General features: G+C 38.4%; 1 protein-coding gene across 35 annotated transcripts in view; it reads right to left on the bottom strand.

Moving 5' to 3' along the window:
• The window catches only part of ADAM22 (ADAM metallopeptidase domain 22), a 241527-nt gene that overhangs the window by 194429 nt on the left and 23518 nt on the right, over positions 1–23580 (bottom strand). For all 35 annotated transcript variants that reach the window (XR_006716267.1, XR_006716269.1, XR_006716270.1 and 32 more), the window contains exon 3: positions 3717–3793. Coding sequence is in view for 31 of the 35 variants with exons in the window: in XM_045494713.1 (XP_045350669.1) it covers positions 3717–3793 (77 nt within the window). In the remaining 4 variants the exon portion in view is untranslated. The remainder of the gene's footprint in view (positions 1–3716; positions 3794–23580) is intronic.

Below are 23580 nucleotides of genomic sequence, written 5' to 3'. Positions count from 1 at the left end.
AACAAAAAAAAAAAAAAAAAAAAAAAAAAGGACTTCACATATTCCTCAGCCCAGGAACCTCCATTTATGTTATTATCTTATACTTTGTACTTCTTGCAATTTTAAATTTCCATTGTAATAAGAGGAAAAATGCCCAATGGAGATTCTTGCCAGTATTTCCAAAGAAATTCTGCTTTACCCTTAGTACTCCAAAGTATTCATGCTCTGATAAGTATGGCCATATGTGTTTCCCCTTTAGGAAGAGAATGTTTTGGGGCTGAGATTTCTCCAAAGGAAGTGAGGTAGTTTAGGGCAGAATGGACAGGAAAAAATATCATTTCTTTGAGAACTGATAATCAAGGCTTTACAACTGTCAGGAACCAGAAACTGAGGCTGGGTTATCCACAGGAATAGTGATTTAAAGGAGGAATGTGAGGGAATTTCTATGTCTATGTCACTCCCTCAACTTACGCTATTAAATTTTTCTTATGTTAAAAAAATTAAATAGGGGCGCCTGGGTGGTTCGGTTGGTTGGGTGTCCGACTTCGGCTCAGGTCATGATTTCACAGCTCGTGAGTTCGAGCCCCACATTCGGCTCTGTGCTGACAGCTCGGAGCCTGTAGCCTGCTCCAGATTCTGTGTCTCCCTCTCTCTCTCTACCCGCTCATGCCCTCTCTCTGTCTCAAAAATAAATGAACATTTTAAAAAATTTTTTAATAAAATAAAATAAATTTAATAAAATTTAAAAATAAAGGAGGGATAGGAAAGAGTCATTGAAACAGAAACGTAGGAATCTGACTTTCCAAATCACACCTATATACAGATGCTCAGCTTTTGGGAGCTAGTCCCAAACACTTAATCTCTGGATCTTTTTTGCTGTTTGCCTTCTCCCCAGTTGATAGCCTCCATCCTTTATCTGGTCTTCCCTGTGTCCTGCAAATTCCAGGGAATTCCAATGTCTGGCTTCTAAGTCTATATAGCTTCCCAGCCTGGAATTTAGTATCCATTCTATGCTAAGGAGACACCAAGGAAGGAAAGAAAATTCCTGCCCTCAAGGTGCTTATACTCTAGTGAGAAGAAGAAGACAATAAACAAAGTAAGTAATTAAAATACAGAATATTAATTCACCATATGACAATGCTGGTGTGGCTAAACTTTGTGATGTGCAAAAATGATGATATCATGTGAGTCAACCTATATACTAAATGGTGATGAATATTATGTTTTAAAAAATGAAGCAGGGGAGCAGTGCCTGAGTGGCTCAGTCAGTTAAGCATCCAACTTCAGGTCATGATTTCATGGTTCATGGGTTCAAGCCTTGTGTCAGACTCTGTACTGACAGCTTAGAGCCTGGAACCTGCTTCAAATTCTGTGTCTCCCTCTCTCTCTGCTCCTCCTCTACTCGTACTCTCTCTCTCTCAAAAATAAACATTAAAATAAAACAAATAAAACAAAACTAAATTAAATTAAATTAAATTAAATTAAATTAAATTAAATTAAAAATGAAGCAGGGGAGAAGAATAAGTAGTAGGCTCGATAAAAGAGTGAGAGCAGAGAGGGTTACAATTTAAAATTGGGCAGGGGCGCCTGGGTGGTTCAGTTGGTTGAGCGTCCGGCTTTGGCTCAGGTCATGATCTCATGGTTTGTGAGTTCAAGCCCTGTGTCAGGCTCTGTGCTGACAGCTCAGAGCCTGGAGCCTGCTTGGGATTCTGGGTCTCCCTCTCTCTCTCTGCCCGTCCCCCACTCGTGCGCGCGCGGGCGCGCTCTCTCTCAAAAGTAAATAGCCCCTCCCCCACTCGTGCTCTGTCTCTCTCTCTCTCTCTCTCAAAAGTAAATAAACATTGGGGTGCCTGGGTGGTTCAGTCGGTTAAGCGGCCGACTTCAGCTCAGGTCATGATCTCGCGGTCCGTGAGTTTGAGCCCTGCGTCGAGCTCTGTGCTGACCGCTCAGAGCCTGGAGCCTGTTTCAGATTCTGTGTCTCCCTCTCTCTCTGACCCTCCCCTGTTCATGGTCTGTCTCTCCCTGTCTCAAAAATAAATAAACGTTAAAAAAAAAAAAGTAAATAAACATTAAAAAAAATTTTTTTTTAAATAAAATGGGGCAATCCATTTCCAAGTGGTACACTTATGTGACACCGTTTTTGCTACTTTATCATTATTCTTTTAAGGAGCATGCATTCCTTTATACTGAGTTTTTAAAAACTTTAGAATATGAAAGTTGCCAAAAAAACGCAATAAGTAACTTAAAAATTTAAATTTTAGGGCATTTACATCAAGCAGCAATACAAGATACAAATCATATTAACAGAGTCTTATGCTCTATGAAACTAGGTTAAATACCTGGTATAAAGTGTGGTAGAAAGGCTTTAATTATATATGTTCTAAACCACTGATTTTAAAAACAAGCAACAAACTGTATTTTAATGAGCATAGTAGAAATATAGTTTATGTTACATTTTTAAAAATTTATGTTACATTTTTAAAATGTACATGATCAAAGAACAAACAACTCCCATTAATGGATCACCCAAATAGTCAATCTAACACAATGCTTTTCACATTTGTTTGTGAACTACAAAAATGTGGGGAGAGAGGAGAAAAACTTACAAGAGGTAGCTATGAGACAGCCTAATTAAAAAATAAACTAGGGGCTCGTGGGTGGCTCAGTCAGTAAAGCATCTGACTCTTGGTTTAGGCTTAGATCATGATCTCCCAGTGTCGTGGGATAGAGCCCAGAGTTTGGGGTCTGAGCTAACAGTGTGGAGCCTACTTAGGATTCTCTCTCCCCCTCTCTCTCTCCGCCTCTCCCCTGCTTGTTCTCTCTCTCTCTCTCTCTCTCTCTAAAAAAAAAACACAAAAAAAACAACAAAAAAAAAAAACCTAATACATGGCTTAAACATTAATATAACACAAATGATATTATCAAAATTTATGACATTGCAATAAATTCCATAAAAACCAGGATCCTAGTAAGACTAATTATTAAGTTAATCCATTGGACATGGCCTGGAATCTAAAAGGAAGACATGAATTCTCCTCCTGAATACTGACTGATCTAGCTCAAGAATCTAACAGTTATACATAGTGCCCATTCCCCAAAAGAAATCTAAACCAGCAATGCTCAACAGAACCGTTTGCCGTGATGGAAATGTTCTGCCTTGTCCAATAAGGTAACCACTAGGCATGGATGGCTATTGAACACTTCAAATGTGGCTAATAAAACTGGAAAACAGAATTTCCAAAATTATATCATATTTACAGAATAATAGCAGGGTACCTACATCTCACAGAAACGGACTCCCAAATCAAAGCATCTAATGCCATTATTAGGAGTCGCACATCATGCAGCCAGTCCTTTGAATCACTGAGCAAAAAAAGTAACTCTTTTCTGCTGTTCTTAAAGAAGATGTGTTAATATCCTAAATATTATTTTCACAATTTACTGCCATTCATAGGAACTTAGGTCACATATACTCTTATGCAAAATATTGGAGTAAGTCCTGCCCTCCACTTTACCTTCTCAAATCTGTTACAGCTGTTCAATTTTAAATGAATATCCATTTCCTGTCATTTGTCAGACTTTATAACTTACAGTCAATAGAAAAGTTTTAAATGTAGTATTTAACTGATATGGGAAGATGAAGTAAAATACAGTAAGAAAACAAAACTTTACGAAAGTTATAAAAGTGGTTTGAATGTATATCTGACAAAAGTGAGTACTGCTCAACAAAGACTTACTGGTTTAGCACGACATCGAGAATAAAGGATGTTCCAAAGGCATCAACCTGGAAGCTTGCCTGGTCAACATGAGTCAACTGCAATATCAAAAAGATAAAAGGTATTTATTATTTAGCCACGGCAATCGGACAATAAGCATTTCTTATGATGATTCAAAAAGGTTTATAACATCGTAAATTAGAAAGCCAATTCAACGCAGACATGAAATGAAAAAAACATCAAATCTGCACATTCTTAGAAGCCAAACATTCACCAGTCTGAAGTAAAATACCACCTAACCTTAGAGGGCAAGTGCCCTACCTTTCTGGTTTATCTCAAGTGGCTAACCATTTCATTTCCAAGAAGACTGCACTTCATTCATTTTATTCTGTATTAAATGACTGGCTCCTCTAAAATTAAACTTTGTATGTTAAAAAAGAGATATGGGGGGTGCCTGGGTGACTCAGTCGGTTAAGTGTGACTTCAGCTGAGGTCATGATCTGGCAGGTTCATTCTAGCCCCACATTGCTTCAGATTCTGTCTCCCTCTCTCTCTGCACCCATGTGTGCGCTCTCTCTCCCTCTCTTTCTCTTTTTCTGTCAAAAATAAGTAAACATTAAAAAAAAGATAGGAAAAATATGTTCAAGAGTAAAATAATACATTGAATACGCGCTATTTACAAGGAAGATATCTGAATCTCTTAAAAACTTTCTTCATCCTAAATGAAACACACACTTTAAAAATAATAAGTCAGTTCTAATTTACCAAACATTATTTCAGAGAGGTTTCCACATCTTCCTAAGAGCAAAACTGAACCTCTGCTATCTACTGCAAATACCACCTATGAAAATTTGTTTGAAAAAAAAAAAAGTCACTATTTTCTATGCTATTCTAGGAACTCCCAGAGAAAATCACAAGGGACTCTAAACTTAAAAAAAAAATGTAATGTTACCAATAACACTAATATTAACATATTCAATAATCATATGCATTAACTGAAGTAATCAAAACTATTCCATTTGATTCCCCAAATATTAACTGTAGCTATAGCTAAGCAGGACTATGAATTATTTTAATTTTTTGTTTATGTCTGTCTGGTATCCAAAATTTCTAAAATAAACACGTATAATTCCAACAGTGAAAATAAAACAAACGCTATTTTATAGATAAGAACCATCTGAGCAACTGTATTTATGTGGTACGTGAGGCAGATGGTGTTACTGTTCTCGGAGAACGAGCACATCTTAAAAAAAGAACTATCCTAGGATTCTGTGGGGCATAAAGGGCACCTCAATCATCCCTGGGATCTTCACACATAGTAAGCTTCTTGTTGTAGGTGAAAGGAGAAAGCTTAATTGATAATAATAAAGCTTTACGGAAAGAAAGGGTAATCCTTCTATTTTCAAGTATTTGAAAGAAGTGGGGGTAGGGCATTCCAGTTAGTCAGTTGCTAACACATTCCAATCCCCATGAAACCCCAAGAATGAACAACTATTTGAACACCTCTCAGCCTCATTACCTCATTACCATTCATTTTTAACTGCTGGCTCTTCCCAGTTAACACCCAGGCTATCTATCACCAAACTCTGGCTTTTTTTTTTCTTCTTGTAATTCCTGAAGCCACACCTTACTCTTCATTTCCATATCTGCCATAGATCATATTCTCCCTGATCTAAAATTGACTTTTGGTAAGCCCCAGATTTTCTACTGTATCAAATACAAACTTTCTCCCCCTGGATATCAAGATCCTCCACAGTCTCCTCCCCACCTCCCAGACAATGCCACACAAGTCCCCAAGGACCCACGTGTACTCTATTCATGCGCAATTCTCTCTTCTACTCTTTAATTCAACAAGCTGTGTGCATTCCAGCTTTTTTTGTGGCTTTCATTCATCACTTCTGCAAAGTGCCATGATGAACCAGACCCTTGGATACTGAGTGATCTTCACCAAGGCCATTTCCCAGAAATGGCCCTATCCATCTTTCAAGGTGTAGATCAAACTCCTCCTTGTATCAATCCCTGAGGGCTGTCATAACAAAGTGCCACAGACTAGGTGGCTTAAACAACAAAAATGTACTTTCTCAAAGTTCTGGAGGCTAGAACTACAAGATCAAGGTAAAGGCAGATTTGGTTTCTCCTGAGACCTCTCTCCTTGGCTTTTCACTGGATCCTCACATGGCCTTTACTCTGTATGTGTGCATGCCTGGTGTCTCTCTATCTCTTCTTTTTTTTATTTGAGAGAGAGAGAGAGAAAGAAAGAAAGGGAAAGAGAGCACGAGCAGGGGAAAGGCGCAGAGGGAGAGGGAGGGAGGGAGGGAGGGAGAATCTCACTCCATGCTGTGCATGGAGCCTGATGCAGGGCTCCATCCTACAACCCTGGGATCATGACCTGAGCTGAAATCAAGATATGGACGCTCAACCAACTGAGCCACCCAGGTGCCCCCCTCTCTCTCTTCTTGTAAGGACATCAGTCATCCTGTATTTAGGGCCCACCCAAATGACCTCATTTAGTCTTAATTACCTCTTTAAATACCTCATCTCCAAATACAGTCATAGCAGGGGTGAGAGCTTCAACATATGAATTTTGGAGGAAACACAGTTTAGCCTAAACACTCCTCTTCCATGAAGTCTTCCCAACCCTTCCAAGCCTCCTCCTCCTCTCCTCCTCAATACTGTTCAATTTGATATGAGGGCCTCAGTACTGACCAGCATGGGGTACTCAGTAAGTATTTCCCGATTAACTCATTTGAGGGTTTGTTTTATGAGTCACCTGGATACAAAAATGAGCAAAAATTTAACAGCTACAAATTGCCTGCTTATAGAAACGCACTCCTTCCATCAAGGTTGTTCTTAATGCCATTAATGTCTTTCCCTTTGTCTAAAAGCTTTCAGAGTTTCCTGAAGTGCTAACAACCATGTTTTGGAACAGGCTGAGCAAAGCTCGGCTTACCAGAATTGATGTCTCAATTAAAACCTCTCTTCCCTCTTCCCTCCATTCTTTCTTGGCATTTACTGTTGTCAACAGGGAAGAGGCCCCATGTTATTCATCAAGGCATCATGATTCATTGTAGGGATCAAGATAATATAACCATTCTTTCTTAGCAAGATACTCACTGTTTATATTAATTTCATCTAGTCCCTATGTTTTGTTTTTCCTGTAGCTTCAGTTTATATCTGGTATCTTTATTGATCTCATACATGTCCCAAAGAGAAACACATTACTTAAATTCAAAAGAAAATCTATTGACAGCATGTTTAACTGCTATTTAGTAAAAAGAAAAAATTACATTATTGATAGTAATAGGAACAAGTATATATTACTATTGTTGTAATGTAAGGCAGGCTTCCTTAGACTGTATACAGATTGATTCATTCAATAAACATCTTCTGAGAATCTACCAAGTGTTAGGAACTATTTTGATCTGGTAGACAAGGTAGTGAAGAAAACTGACCATGTTTCTCTGTTACTGGAGCTTGTTTTCAAGTGGAAGGAGAAAGAAAGTGACAAATAAAATGACAGAAAATTAATAATAAAAAATAAAATTGGAAAATAAATACACTATTCCCAGATTTAACAAAACAAGGTAAACAGGTGACCAGGATAGATGAGATTCTAGGTGGTCCTGGAAGCCTCTCTGAGGAGGTGGCACCTGGGAGACACATAAGTGACTAAAAGGAATCTATAGCAGATAGAATAATGGCCCTAAAGAGTCCCAAACTCTAGCTCCCGGAACCCATGAACATACTACCATACATGGAAAAAGGGAGCTTGCATATGTGCTTAATTTAAGGATCCTGAGATGGAGAGACTAGCCTGGATTATCCAGGTGGGCCCAATCTAATCACAAGGGTATTTATAAAACCAGAGTCTTAGAAGGGTCAGAGTCAGAGAAGGAGATGTGATCATGGAAACAGAGATGAGAATAAGGTGAGGCAAAAGCCACGTGCCAATGAACATTGGAAGCCCCTAGAAATTGGAAAAAGCAAGAAACATTTCTCCCCTAGTGCCTCCAGAAGGAACATACTCCTGCCAACACCTGCACCTTCACTTTGTAAGACCCATTCCAGGCTTCTCATCTCTAGAACTTAAGAAAATTAATTTTTGCTGTTTTGTTATATTAATTTTGTGGTAATGTAATGTGTGGTAATGCTGTAACAGCGGCAATACGAAACCAATACAGCATCAATGGCAATGTGCCTGAACATTTAGAAAAGGGGTTCAATAAAGAGTTGATTTCACCAATGGTTCCATGTCACTCTCCTCCATGGCACTCACACTGGAAGCACTGATACCCATGAAGGCATAAGGATCAAACTCCAAACATCAGACTTTCCCAACCAAACCCAACTTGCAGTGGTGACCACGACAGTAAATGTCGTCCCTGTATTCTCTGTGACCTTCTATCATTCAGGAACCTGCCTTCTCCATGTTTGTTTAAAAACCAGGCCAAAGAAAAGAAACATGTTTATGTCTTCAGGTTATCTTGGAGAAATAATAAATTAAGTAGAATTACACTGACTTCATGCCATATTAACAATGCAGCTTCTTAGCCAACACCATCAAAGTGAGACAGAGTGGGTCTCAGAAAGTTAATCTTAGACCCTGCCTTTTTAGTTCAAAGAAAAAGAAAATGTTTGAAACAGGAGAACCCATACAATATCAGGATTTTCCCTTTTTTTTTCAGGAGCAGGTTGGGTAATTCCTAACGCACATTGTCAAAGAAAATTTCTAATATTTATTAACTTTAATTTGAATGTAAAAGGTTGTAATTGCTCCCAGAGATATTTTTTAAGTTTATTTATTGATTTTCAGAGAGAGAAAGAGTGCCCGTGAGTGAGAGAGGGGCAGAGAGAGAGGGTGGAGAGAGAATCCCAAGCAGGTTCCACTCAGCACAGAGCCCGATGGGGGGCTCAAACCCATGAACCATGAGATCACACCCTGGCCGAAATCAAGAGTCAGACACTCAACCAACTGACCCACCCAGGTGCTCCTGGCTCTCAGGGATGTTTTTAAAATGTAATTTTGCAGAAATGCATTCTTTCAAATTACTACATAAGAATGATTTGTGATTTTAAAAACTATTAATCAAACAGTTCAGTATCATAGAATAATATGGAGAAAACCCTTAAAGCTCATATAATGCAACACCCTTATTTTACAAACAAGGAAAGTGAGGCCAGTGTGGGCAAAGGTCATTTGCAATGTCACGCTACTTGGCGGCAGAGACCATTCCCATCACACGTCATCCTGGCTTCCATTCTGCAGTTTGGAGGTGCTTGCAGGTTTTACTGGGTTCATATGAGTAATCATTTTTTTTTTTATTTTTTTTAATGTTTATTTATTTTTGAGACAGAGAGAGACAGAGCATGAATGGGGGAGGGTCAGAGAGAGAGGGAGACACAGAATCCGAAACAGGCTCCAGGCTTTGAGCCATCAGCCCAGAGCCCGACACGGGGCTCGAACTCACGGACCGTGAGATCATGACCTGAGCCAAAGTCGGACGCTTAACCAACTGAGCCACCCAGGCACCCCATATGAGTAATTATTTAAAAAAGAGCATTTTGGGGTGCCTGAGTAGCTCAGTTGGTTAAGCGTCTGACTTCAACTCGGGTCATGATCTTGCGGTTTGTGAGTTCAAGCCCCGCGTCAGGCTCTGTGCTGACGGCTCAGAGCCCGGAGCCTGCTTTGCATTCTGTGTCTCCCTCTCTCTCTGCCCCTCCCCTGCTTGCACTCTTTCTGTTTCTCTCTTTCAAAGATAAATAAACATCAGGGGCACCTAAGTGGCTCAGTCAGTTAAGCATCCGACTTCAGCTCAGGTCATGATTTCACGGTTCGTGGGTTTGAGCCCCGTGTCGGGCTCTGTGCTGACAGCTCGGAGCCTGGAGCCTCCTTCGTATTCTGTGTCTCCTCCTCTCTCTGCCCCTCCCATGCTCATGTTCTGTCTCTCTGAGTCTCTCAATAAATAAATGTTAAAAATTTTTTTAAATACAAAAGGAGCATTTTTAGAGCCATTAAAATGCTCCAATGAGCTTTTTTAATATATATGAAAAGAAAACTTAAATAATGAAAAGCAGTGTTTAGAACTTTTTCATCAGAACAGTCAATAATGTTACCACATCTGACACAGAGCACATGTTCTGAGGCCAATTTGATTACAACCTAAGAAATTAAGAATTAGTTTAAAGTAGGTATCTCTTAAGGAAAAAAAAATTACATAGGTATGGTAAATTGTGTGAGCGTATGTGTGTGTTTTCAGGACTGAGAGAAGTAGTGAGGCGGACATTTATAGAAGCTGTGAAACAAAAGATTAAGGGGAAAACATGCAAAGATATAAAATAACTATCCAGATGGCAAGAAAACTTCATAAATCAATAAAATTACATAAGGATAATTTTAATTTCAAATTTCAAAAATGAATCACAGAATTTTAGGACCAGAAGAACCTGATATAAATTTCCAGATTGAGGCCTATTTATTATTCATGGCTAAGAGCTGAAATTTAAATATGAAGTTAACATAGCCCCATGCTCCTGTGCATTTTGCCTCTCGGCAGCCTTTTTCTCCTGATATCTTCTGGAGCCAATGAACCAGGGCCAACCTACATAACCCAAAGATCAAATAAATACAAAGGAACTTTTGAAGACTGCTTTATTCATAACCCTTTTTGAAAGCTAAGTTGATGCTAAAACTTTCATGGTAGAATTGGAACTCTGACACAAAGAGAAAGACAAGGTAGTCTGGGTGTTTAATTAAGCCCAACTTGAATGAATCAATGAATACCAATGGGTGGGAATATTCCCAATCAAATGGCATTGTGCAGCACAATAACTGAAAGTAATGAACATTATTAAAAAGAAGTCTTTAATGCAAGTAACAGAATCTCTAGCTTTTCTGCATCCTACATACTTCTTTGCCATTTGATTGCTTCAACTGAGTTTTTAAAAAAATGCAAGTGTGGAACCATATGGTATCTGTCTTTCTCTGTATGGCTTATTTCACTTAGCATCACACTCTCCAGTTCCATCCACGTTGCTACAAAAGGCCATATTTCATTTTTTCTCATTGCCACGTAGTATTCCATTGTGTATATAAACCACAATTTCTTTATCCATTCATCAGTTGATGGACATTTAGGCTCTTTCCATAATTTGGCTATTGTTGAGAGTGCTGCTATGAACATTGGGGTACAAGTGCCCCTATGCTCTTATGTGGATCCTGAGAAACGTAACAGGAACCCATGGGGGAGGGGGAGGAAAAAAGGAAAAAAAAAAAAAAAAAAAAAAAAGAGGTTAGAGTGGGAGAGAGCCAAAGCATAAGAGACTGTTAAAAACTGAGAACAAACTGAGGGTTGATGGGGGGTGGGAGGGAGGAGAGGGTGGGTGATGGGTATTGAGGAGGGCACCTTTTGGGATGAGCACTGGGTGTTTTATGGAAACCAATTTGGACAATAAATTTCATATATTATAAAAAATAAAAAAATAAATAAAAGAGAAAAAAAAATGCAAGTGTAATTCCTGGCATCTAATACACCTTGAGCTCAGTAAAAAACAAAACACCAATAATCACTTGCATATATTATCCTTTTTTTCTACAACAGAAAAGGCCAATTGAAAAATGACCATCATTTCACTGTAGTTACTCCATTGCCTTGCATGGACTTTGGACAAAACAGCTCAAAGAGACACATCTAGTAACCTTAAGATTCTTCATTCTACAATTTGTTGTGGCCACATGAACAAGATAGTTTTCCCCTGGCTAGTTAGTTAAGATATGGAAATAATTTTATGAAGTAGAATTCTGTGAGGAAATAACATGAGTAAGCCTAAAGTGCAGCCAATTCCCATGGTCTTGCCCTCCAGATGAACTTGCTCTCCAACTCAAATGCCTGTCCTTGCACTGACTTTATTTGACGTGAAAATTTTTACAATCAATGTAAACATGTTCAATTGATGTGACATACCCTTGTTTTGAGATGGATGACCCAAGGACAGATATGATGCCATAGAAATCTCTGCACCTAGAGTACCTCTAGGTGAAGCCGTATATACCACACACACACGCACACACGCACGCACACACGCGTGCACACACACACACACACACACACACAAACTTTATAAACAAGGCTTTCTTTTTTTTTTTTTTTTAATTTTTTTTTCAACATTTATTTATTTTTGGGACAGAGAGAGACAGAGCATGAATGGCGGAGGGGCAGAGAGAGAGGGAGACACAGATTCGGAAACAGGCTCCAGGCTCTGAGCCATCAGCCCAGAGCCTGACACGGGGCTCGAACTCACGGACCGCGAGATCGTGACCTGGCTGAAGTCGGGCGCTTAACCGACTGCGCCACCCAGGCGCCCCAACAAGGCTTTCTTTAGATGAGTTTTTGAGAGGCATTCTCTGAATTTACCTTGCTGAAGTGTCCAGTTCTGGTGGCACTGAACACCCTAAAGTCTGTGATTCCCTGGCAGCCACGGGCCCTTGTCTCCAATGGCCCCTCTACTCCGATAAACTGGAAGCACAGAGACTATGCTGACACAGACACCAGCTCGATTTTCCCATCTCCATTCAGGAAGTCAGGCAGCCTCATTACCTATTTATGCTCCAGCTATCTTCTGATACATCAGTCTCTCCATCATTTTGGCCATTAACTGCCCATTACTAAGCATTCATTTAAGGTCTGAACAAGAGACGCTTATTCGTATAATTTTGAAGTCAAAGCAGATCTTTAAGATCTTTAGTAGCCAGAGAACAATATAATATGTAGTCATATTGAGCTGTAATTAAATCTGAGTGCAAGAAACCCCAATGTTTGGATGCAACAAAATCAGCAGACAAAATGAGCAGACAAAAGATGAATCAGTCTTGAAAAATGGATACTCTTCCTGAATGAAAAAGGCTTGGAAGAAAGATGACAGGGCTTCCAGGCCCCACTAGTGACTTGATATTTGATTTAAGAGTGGAGTTATGAAAACTTTCTATACTTCATCTTGCTTCTCCCCAAATGTGAAAGGGTATTAATTATAGAATGCTGTGAGAAAAATGCTTTAAAATTTTTGTTTATGGACAAAGTATATAAAAGCTGGTTACAAAGAATAATCTAACTACTGAAAGCTAAACAAAAGACAGGTGAAAAAAAAAAAGCAGAGGAGGGAAAATGAGTAGGCAGTTAAGCTATGACGTTATCAAATGAGTAAGTAGTGAGTTCAGCTCTAAATCAGATCATTTGAAAAGCAGCCTTGGAGAGAAAGGTTGTGTCTGCCAGCTGGGTCACACTCTCTCCTGGAGGCAACATCGGAAAAAGGCCAAGTCCAGAGAATAAACTTAAGAATGGTGAATTCATCACATCAAGATTCACTTCACTCAGTTCTGGTATGTCAATGGACTTTTGTCTGCTTGCTTGCTTAATTTCATCTCCTTTACAAAGACATTAGAGATGTCTGAGAATTATGTCTCATTTCCACTAAAAGGCCAGCTCCAAGCGTCCAAAGAAAGCAGAATCAGAAGTAACACTGAACAAAATCCCATGATGAATACCCAGAACATAAGAATTCCATAACATTTCCTTTGAGAAACAAATTCTCATGGGATAAAAAGGGTTTTTCTCTCCTAGAACTAAAGACTGTAATTGAACATAACTCCAGAGGGCTTTCTGCTCACACAAAAACATAAAAACATAAACTTATACATACATATACTAAACTTTGAAAGGACCAGATTCCTCATTTGCCAACATATCTCAACTGTCCAAAAGTTTTCCAAGAACTTAGTGAAGAAATAATCAAGTAAAATATCACAAGAACAAAGCTCCTGCTTTAGAGAAAAAAAAAAAAAAAAAAGACAGTAAGTCTCTAATGACAAAGATATTAGAAAGATGCTTTTTTTTTTTTTCCACAGAAACTTGGCAGGCCAGAAAGGAGTGGCGGGATATGTTCAGTGTGCTGAATCAGAAAAATATGCAACCAAGAATTCTTTATCCAGCAATGCTGTCATTCAAAGTAGAAGGAGAGATAAAAAGTTTCCCAGACAAATAAAAATTAAAGGAGTTTGTGACCACTAAACCAGCCCTGCAAGAAATTTTAAGGGCGGCTTTCTAAGGGGAGAAAAGATGAAAATATATATATATGTATATATATAAATAAATAAATACCAAAATCAACAAAAGATTAGAAAGGACCAGAGAACATCACCAGAAACTCCAACTCTACAAGCATCATAATGGCAATAAATTCTTATCTTGCAGTGCTCACTCTAAACGTCAATGGACTCAATGCTCCAATCAAAAGGGTAACAGAATGGATAAGAAAACAAGATCCATCTATATGCTGTTTACAAGAGACCCACTTTAGACCTAAAGACACCTTCAGATTGAAAATAATGGGATGGAGAACCATCTATCATGCTAATGGTCAACAAAAGAAAGCTGGAGTAGCTATACTTATATCAGACAATCTAGACTTTAAAATAAACACCGTATCAAGAGATGCAGAAGGGCATTATATCATAATCAATGGGCTATAGACCAAGAAGACCTAACAATTGTAAACATTTATGCACCAAATGTGAGAGCACCAAAATATATAAATCAATTAATCACAAACATAAGGAAACTAACTCATCAATAGTAATACCATAATAGGAAACTTCAACACCCCACTCACAGCAATGGACAGATAATCTAATCAAAAAATCAACAAGAAAACAATGGCTTTAAATGACACACTGGACCAGATGGACTTAACAGATATATTCAGAACATTTCATCCTAAAGCAGCAGAATATACATTCTTCTCCAGTGCACATGGAATGTTCTCCAGAATAGACCATATACTGGGACATAAATCAGCCCTAAGTAAGTACAAAAAGATCAAGATCATACCGTGCATATTTTCAGACCACAACGCTATGAAACTCGAAATCAACCACAAGAAAAAATTTGGAAAGTTAACAAATACTTGGAGACTGAAAAACATCCTACTAAAGAATGAATGGGCTAACCAAGCAGTTAAAGGGGAAACTAAAAAGTATATGGAAGTCAATGAAAATGATAACACCACAACCCAAAACCTCTGGGATGCAGCAAATGCAGTCATAAGAGGAAAGTATATAGCAATCCAGGCCTTCCTAAAGAAGGCAGAAATATCTCAGATACACAACCTAACCTTACACCTTAAGGAGCTAGAAAAGGAACAGCAAATAAAACCTAAAACCAGCAGAAGACAGGAAATAATAAAGATTAGAGCAGAAATGAATGCTATCGAAACCAAAAAACAGTAGAACAGATCAATGAAACCAGAAGCTGGTTCTTCGACAATATTAACAAAATTGATAAACCACTAGCCAGTTTGAGCAAAAAGACAAAGGAAAGGACCCAAATAAGTAAAATCAAGAATGAAAGAGGAGAGATCACAACCAACACAACAGAAATAAAAACAATAATAAGAGAATATTATGAGCAATTATATGCCAATAAAATGGGTAATCTTGAAGAAATGGACAAATTCCTAGAAACATACACACTACCAAAACTGAAAGAGGAAGAAATAGAAAATTTGAACAGACCCATAACCAGTAAGGAAATCGAATTAGTAATCAAAAATCTGCCAAAAAACAAGAGTCCAGGGCCAGATGGCTTTCCAGGGGTTCTACAAAACATTTAAGGAAGAGTTCACTTATTCTCTTGAAACTGTTCCAAAAAATAGAAATGGAAGGAAAACTTCCAAACTCTTTGTATGAAGACAGCATTACTCTGATTCCAAAACCAGACAGAGACCCCACTAAAAAGGAGAACTATAGACCAATTTCCCTGATGAACATGGATGCAAAAATCGTCAACAAGATATTAGCCAACTGGATGCAACAATACATTAAAAAAAATTACTCACCACGATCAAGCGGGATTTATACCTGGGATGCAGGGCTGTTTCAATATCCACAAAACAATTAACGTGATTCATCACATCAATAAAAGAAAGGACAAGAACCATATGATCCTCTCAATTGATGCAGAGAAAACATTTGACAAAATACAGCATCCTTTCTTGATAAAAACCCTCAAGAAAGTAGTGATAGAAGGAGCATACCTCAAGATCATAAAAGCCATATATGAATGACCCAACACTAATATCATCCTCAATGAGGAAAAACAGAGAGCTTTCCCCCTAAGGTCAGGAACAAGACAGGGATGTCCACTGTCACCACTGTTATTCAACATAGTACTGGAAGTCTTAGCCCCTGCAATCAGACAACACAAAGAAATAAAAGGCATCCAAATCGGCCAGGAGGAGGTCAAACTTTCACTCTTCACAGATGACATGAGACTCTATATGGAAAACCCAAAGGATTTCACCAAAATACTGCTAGAATTGATTCATGAATTCAGCAAAGTTGCAGGATATAAAATCAATGCACAGAAATCAGTTGCATTCCTATACACCAACAATGAAGCGACAGAAAGAGAAATCAAGAAATCGATCCCGTTTACAGTTGCACACAAAAACATAAAATACCTAGGAATAAATCTAACCAAAAAGGTGAAAAATCTACACACTGAAAACTATAGAAAGCTTATGAAAGAAATTGAAGAAGACACAAAAAAAATGGAAAAAGATTCCATGCTCCTGGATAGGAAGAACAAATATTTTTAAAATGTCAATACTACCGAAAGCAATCTACATATTCAATGCAATCCCTATCAAAGTAACACCAGCATTCTTCACAGAGTTAGAACAAATAACCCTAATATTGGTATGGAACCAGAAAAGACCCCGAATAGCCAAAGCAATCTTGAAAACTAAAACCAAAGCAGGAGGCATCACAATCCCAGACTTCAAGCTATACTACAAAGCTGTAAACATCAAGACACTATGGTACTGGCACAAGAAGAGACACTCAGATCAATGAAACAGAACAGAGAACCCAGAAATGGACCCACAAATGTATGGCCAACTAATCTTTGACAAAGCAGAAAAGAATATCCAATGGAATAAAGACAGTGTCTTCAGCAAGTGGTGCTGGGAAAACTGGACAGGAACATGCAGAAGAATGAACTTGGACCACTTTCTTACACCATACACAAAAATAAACTCAAAATGGATGAAAGACCTCAATGTAAGACAGGAAGCCATCAAAATCTTTGAAGAGAAAGCAGGCAAAAACCTCTTTGATCTTGGACACAGCAACTTCTTACTCAGTAGGTCTCCAGAGGCAAGGGAAACAAAAGCAAAAATGAACTACTGGGACTTCATCAAAATAAAAAGCTTTTGCACAGTGAAGGAAACAAACAGCAAAACTAAAAGGAAACTGACAGAATAGGAGAAGCTATTTGCAAATGACATATCAGATAAAGGATTAGTATCCAAAATCTATAAAGAACTTATCAAACTCAATACCCAAAAACAAATAATCCAGTGAGGAAATGGGCAAAAGACATGAATAGACACATCTCCAAGGAAGACATCCAGATGGCCAACTGACACATGAAAAAATGCTCAACATCACTCATCATCAGGGAAATACAAATGAAAACCACAATGAGATACCACCTTACACCTGTCAGAATGGTTAACATTAACAACTCAGGCAACAACAGATGTTGGCAAGGATGAGGAGAAAGAGGATCTCTTTTGCATTGTTCTTGGGAATGCAAGCTGGTGCAGCCACTCTGGAAAATGGAGGTTCCTCAAAAAACTAAAAATAGAACTACCTATGACCCAGCAATTGCACTACTATGCATTTATCCACAGGATATAGGTATGCTGTTTTGAAGGGACACATGCACCCCCATGTTTATAGCAGCACTATCAACAATAGCCAAAGTATGGAAAGAGCCCAAATGTCCATCGATGGATGAATGGATAAAGAAGATGTGGTATATATATACAATGGAGTATTACTCAGCGATCAAAAAGAATGAAATCTTGCCATTTGCAACTACGTGGATGGAACCGGAGGGTATTATGCTAAGTGAAATTAGAGAAAGACAATCATATGACTTCACTCATATGAGGACGTTAAGAGACAAAACAGATGAACATAAGGGAAGGAAACAAAAATAATATAAAAACAGGGAGGGGAGAAAACAGAAGAGACTCATAAATATGGAGAACAAACTGAGGGTTGCTGGAGGGGTTGTGGGAGGGGGGATGGGCTAAATGGGTAAGGGGCATTAAGGAATCTACTCCTAAAATCATTGTTTCACTATATGCTAACTAATTTGGATGTAAATTTTATAAAATAAATAAATAAATAAATAAATACATTAAAAAATTTTTTAAAAAATTTCAATATTGGTTACTCTGATGTATACCTGATACTTGTAGGCTATTGTATGTCAATTATACCTCAATAAAAAATTATTTTTCAATTAAAAAAAAAAGATGTTTTTTCACCTATAACTTAACAGTCACCCACCAAGGGCTTTCTTTTTTTTTTTTTTTTTCTTTTAATATATGAAATTTATTGCCAAATTGGTTTCCATACAACACCCAGTGCTCATCCCCAAAGGTGCCCTCCTCAATACCCATCACCTACCCTCCCCTCCCTCCCACCCCCCATCAACCCTCAGTTTGTTCTCAGCTTTTAACAGTCTCTTATGCTTTGGCTCTCTCCCACTCTAACCTCTTTTTTTTATTTTTTTTTTCCTTCCCCTCCCCCATGGGTTTCTGTTAAGTTTCTCAGGATCCACATAAGAGTGAAACCATATGGTATCTGTCTTTCTCTGCATGGCTTATTTCACTTAGCATCACACTCTCCAGTTCCATCCAAGTTGCTACAAAAGGCCATATTTCATTTTTTCTCATTGCCACGTAGTATTCCATTGTGTATATAAACCACAATTTCTTTATCCATTCATCAGTTGATGGACATTTAGGCTCTTTCCATAATTTGGCTATTGTTGAGAGTGCTGCTATAAACATTGGGGTACAAGTGCCCCTATGCATCAGTACTCCTGTATCCCTTGGATAAATTCCTAGCAGTGCTATTGCTGGGTCATAGGGTAGGTCTATTTTTAATTTTCTGAGGAACCTCCACACTGCTTTCCAGAGCGGCTGCACCAATTTGCATTCCCACCAACAGTGCAAGACGGTTCCCGTTTCTCCACATCCTCGCCAGCATCTAGAGTCTCCTGATTTGTTCATTTTGGCCACTCTGACTGGCGTGAGGTGATACCTGAGTGTGGTTTTGATTTGTATTTCCCTGATAAGGAGCGACGCTGAACATCTTTTCATGTGCCTGTTGGCCATCCGGATGTCTTCTTTAGAGAAGTGTCTATTCATGTTTTCTGCCCATTTCTTCACTGGGTTATTTGTTTTTCGGGTGTGGAGTTTGGTGAGCTCTTTATAGATTTTGGATACTAGCCCTTTGTCCGATATGTCATTTGCAAATATCTTTTCCCATTACCAAGGGCTTTCTTTATTAGGACACCAAATGAGAGAATTCCAGAGATAAGAATTCCTGCAAAAATATTTCATTTTTTGGTGGTTTCTCAAATAGCTAGAATGAAGACTGGTATGAAGAACACACTAGTTATCTTACTCACCAGAACTATGAAGGAAAGGAACAAAGTCAAATTGTGTGAGAGAAAGAGAGAAAACATTACCAGCTATCTCTGAGGAAACCATGTCTCAAGACCATGGAATCTTTCAATGCATGCATACATTAGAATATAGCAAGAATCTGCTAGAGAGATTCAGTAAGACATGAATCTGCCCCCCTCCCTCCAAATTCTTAAACTGAAGGGCTTCCACATACTACTAGCTGGTGTCTCCAAACTGCTTTGAAGGATAACTCTGTACCCTTAGGTTAAAGGAAAATGCAAAGAATCCATCCATGATGACGCATATTTGAGAGAAAACACAAATACGCAATAAGAAAACTGTCGTTATGTGCGTTACATTACATGTATCTGGCCTATAATCTTGCTGGGATGCTAATTTCAAAAGCATCTAAATCTAAATAAAGTACAATTTTCAGACATGTTATGAGGAAAAATCAAAGGGGTACCCTTATTATAAGGGTAATGAAAGAAACTCTAGAAATCACCTTTTTTTTAATATTTTATTTTTAAATAATCTCTATACTCAACACAGGGCTTGAACTCACAACCCTGAGATCAAAAGTTGCACACTCTACTGACTGAACCAGCCAGGTACCCCTAGAAATTACTTTTACTTACACTTCTATTATTTATTGGAGCCAGTCACTATTAGCCCTGGAAATAAATAGGTCATTCTTGTCACCTAATACTTAGCATGAAAAACTTCCCCTAGAAAAGTGAAATGCCTTTTAAAAATACGTTGACTGTAAATAATCTCTGAAAGTAGGAAATTCTAAAAGATACTGTTATTAAGACAGACAGAAAAGCTCAACAAATCAAGTCACAGTATCCACTGTACATCCAAATAATGCCTGCGTGCACACATTTCTGTGCATGTGTGTATATGTTATGGCAGGGAAATCTTGTAACCAACTGTAACCTAGAAAATAATTACTACTTGCAACAAGCGAACTCTATAAGCTGATGAGTCTGACTCTGAAAAGCCCAAATAGAAGGAACAACTGCTCCCCTAAAAGAGGGAGATAGGACATAGATCATCACTAAAAGGTCTTCTAGATTAGGACAAGCTAACAAACAGTGTCTAATGACATAAAGTCAGAATCAAATGTAGAGTATCCCTTAGCCCTAAAATGCATCTTCATACACGAAGAAAAAAAACCGAAACATAATACTGGAGATTTCCAATTTTTTATGAATTTGTGTCTAAACCGGAAAAGAAAGAAAATCCTTAGTCTCACCACTGTTTTCTTCACTGGCATACACTCAGCTCTGCTAGACACAACTTCAGGTCAAAGGCATGACAGAATCTGACTACCTCTATGTAAGAAACAGAAAGGATAAACCAATAGAGTCACAAGCAGCCATGACCTCATTAGGGTGGGTTGGTGGAGCCTGGGAGTCACCAACTAGAGGAGAGCCATTTTTTTCTTCCCTCTGTGTAAACTTTTGGCCTCAACCCAGGAGCACACACTGGGCTGTTTTTAATGTTCTATACATGACCTAGGTCTCTATGCTGCTCATGTGTTTTGATATAAAGCTGAACAAACTCTCTAGCTGTTGCCTCTACCGGAGGAAAATTAAAGCATAATGAGGGCTTTGTGCATCTCACATGCTGGGTTGAAGAAAGGATTCCTACAAGACATCTTGATTCTCTTTTACAAAGGAAAAAGCCTGGGTACCATCTTTCTGTCCATTTTGTGACAGTTTTTTACTGGTTGTTGCTCTGAAGCAAATGAATACTTTGAAGTAATATGGATTTCACTTTTCAATTAATTTATTAAATGATAACATAAAGGAATTTATTCACTTCTGAGAAGTGGGTCTGAACTATGTACGCTGAGTTTCTGGGAAGCTGCCTCCTGGCATGGACTCCTGAATGAAATGTTCCCCAGATCAGCATCTTCAGCAAACTGCCACCGATCCATCCCCTTTGTCCTTCTCTGCTCTTCCCTGCATGTGTCGACCGCCTCCATACCACCACTGCATCCTGAACCCTTTCCGTGTGCACAGGGACGCCGTGAGAACCAGAGAAGACAGTGAGGAACTCACAGTCTACATCCACAGATTTCAACTGTCTGCAAAGACATTCAACTACTATGTAAGAAAATAATATAATCCAGCATGAAACTGTTTCATCCTCAAGAGTTTCCCTCTGTTTTAAAACTGTGAGCAGTTTCTTATGAAAAGCTACAGAGGGTATTGGCTAAGACTCTAGATTCTAGAGCCAAATTTACTGTTTCAAATTCCACCTCCCCCCCTCTTCCCCCAAGTTAATGATCTTGGGCAAGTTATCTAAACTCCGTGTGCCTCAATTTCTCCACTTAGTAAATGCGAACAACAGTACCAACCTCAGGATTGCTGGGAAGATTGAGTATATGTAAGGTGAGCAGAACACTCTAGCTCTATCAGGGCTACTTATGACTGCACCACATAAGCAGCAAGAGTCTGAATATGTGCAAACAGAATTTTGTATTGCATCCAGGGCTCGGAATCGTTCTTGCTTACCCTCTGTCACGTCCATATGACAATTCCTCCGTCCCTGTCTCTTGAGGTCCATGCCTTACAGCTACATCACCCTGCATTTTCATCTCTATTCCAAGTGCCTATGTATTCCCAACACTTAGCACCTTTCTTGGCACAAAGGATGTGCTCACTTATGAATTTAAAATAAACCTGACAACTATTATCTGACAATAACATAAACAAACATTATTTTGCAAATTGTAATGATCCAAAAATGGGAAGGAGTTCTCAGGAGTATAACCATAATGAAGGCTGCTTTCATTAGTATAAACTGTTTTATTGGCTTCTTTTAGTTCTCTAGTATTTACAAACATTTATCACTGTTAAAAAGGGTATAACCCTTACCAGCATGCGCTTTCCACTGATGGTCCTTAAAATTACTAATCTGTATTTCTGTGCCCAATTTATTCAACTAACATTTGTTCGTGAGGGTGGTAGTCATTTGGTTACATGACTTAAAATATACATTATCTACAGGACAGAGGGAGAAAGATGGAACTTTGAGTTTTAGGGAAGCTCAATGACTTATGTGATTCATTTCCCACTTGTTAGGAAACAAATATCCATTCAAAACTATTATGAAAAAATGATTGTTGAGCCTATTTTATTATAAGTTCTTGAGAGAGTTCCTCAACCCCTATTTGTGGTCTGTTCCAATGCTGAATCATCTTATTTTCCCTCTTACATAGCTAACAAAACTCTCTTAATGCAATTTAGGTCCATTTTCTCCATTTGTGAAGCAGGATATGTTCAAAGATGGGTTGGAAGTATGCCTTTCATCTCTTAGGCAGAGTAGAAATCATGTGCCACTTTGTAAGCTCTACAGCAGGCTAGCACTAAAAATATCTACCAACCACACACAGTAAAATACCTTGCACAAAAGTAAACCATAGCCGTCCATGTACTAAACATAAAAGAGAAGTACATTTAACTACATGGAAGTGATACTGCCTTGCAAAGAAGAATCCAAATGCATTATATTGTGGGGAGATGGACGGGGGTGGATTACATTCAAACCCCAAAGTGAAAATTTGTATGGTCTTCTTTGGTGATAAAATGCAATCCTTTGAGAACCCAAGATAAAACTGAAAATACTGCCAGAGACATGGATAATTCCAAATATTTATCCCAGTACAGTTTTCAATGAGACCGCTCAACACCAATCTTTGGAGTAATAGCCCTGTTACTCATACCTTACAGACACGCGCTAGTCTTGGGGTCATTGTACTGGCTGTTCTTTCATCTTGGAATGCTCTTCCTGATATATATGCCTGGCTCACTCTCCACTTCCTTCCAGTTTTTCCCAATGTCACCTTCTCTCTGAGACATGGTGGACCACCCTATTAAAAATTACAACCTATGATATCCACACACCCCTGTATGCCCAATCTCCATTACCATGCTCATTTTTTTTCTTTTTCCATAGTACTCACCATGTAACTTATCATTGATTATGTTTTTATCTATCTGCTAGAATATAAGTGCCATGAAAAAAGAAATTTAGGGTTGTTTTTAATCACTTATGATCCAAAGGGCCCAGAATAGTGCTTGCATATAAGAGGCCCTCAATAAATATTTGTGGAGTGAATTTTAAAAATGTTACTTCACAAATCAAACCACAAGAAATAATTCCATCTCTCTCTCTCTTCCTCTCTCCTCCTCTCTCACCTATGTACTCACACACACACACACACACACAAACACACTAGTTATTAAGTCTTAATCTGAAAAAATTTTTAATGTAAAAATTTTAATTGCAAAGTTGTCAAGTTCAAACTTCATAAGAGAAGAAATAAGAATCA

Source organism: Leopardus geoffroyi, chromosome A2, assembly GCF_018350155.1.
Source record: "Leopardus geoffroyi isolate Oge1 chromosome A2, O.geoffroyi_Oge1_pat1.0, whole genome shotgun sequence".
Taxonomy (NCBI): domain Eukaryota; kingdom Metazoa; phylum Chordata; class Mammalia; order Carnivora; family Felidae; genus Leopardus; species Leopardus geoffroyi.
Note: the sequence above shows the minus strand (reverse complement) of the source record. Positions and strands in the feature narration are given on the sequence as shown.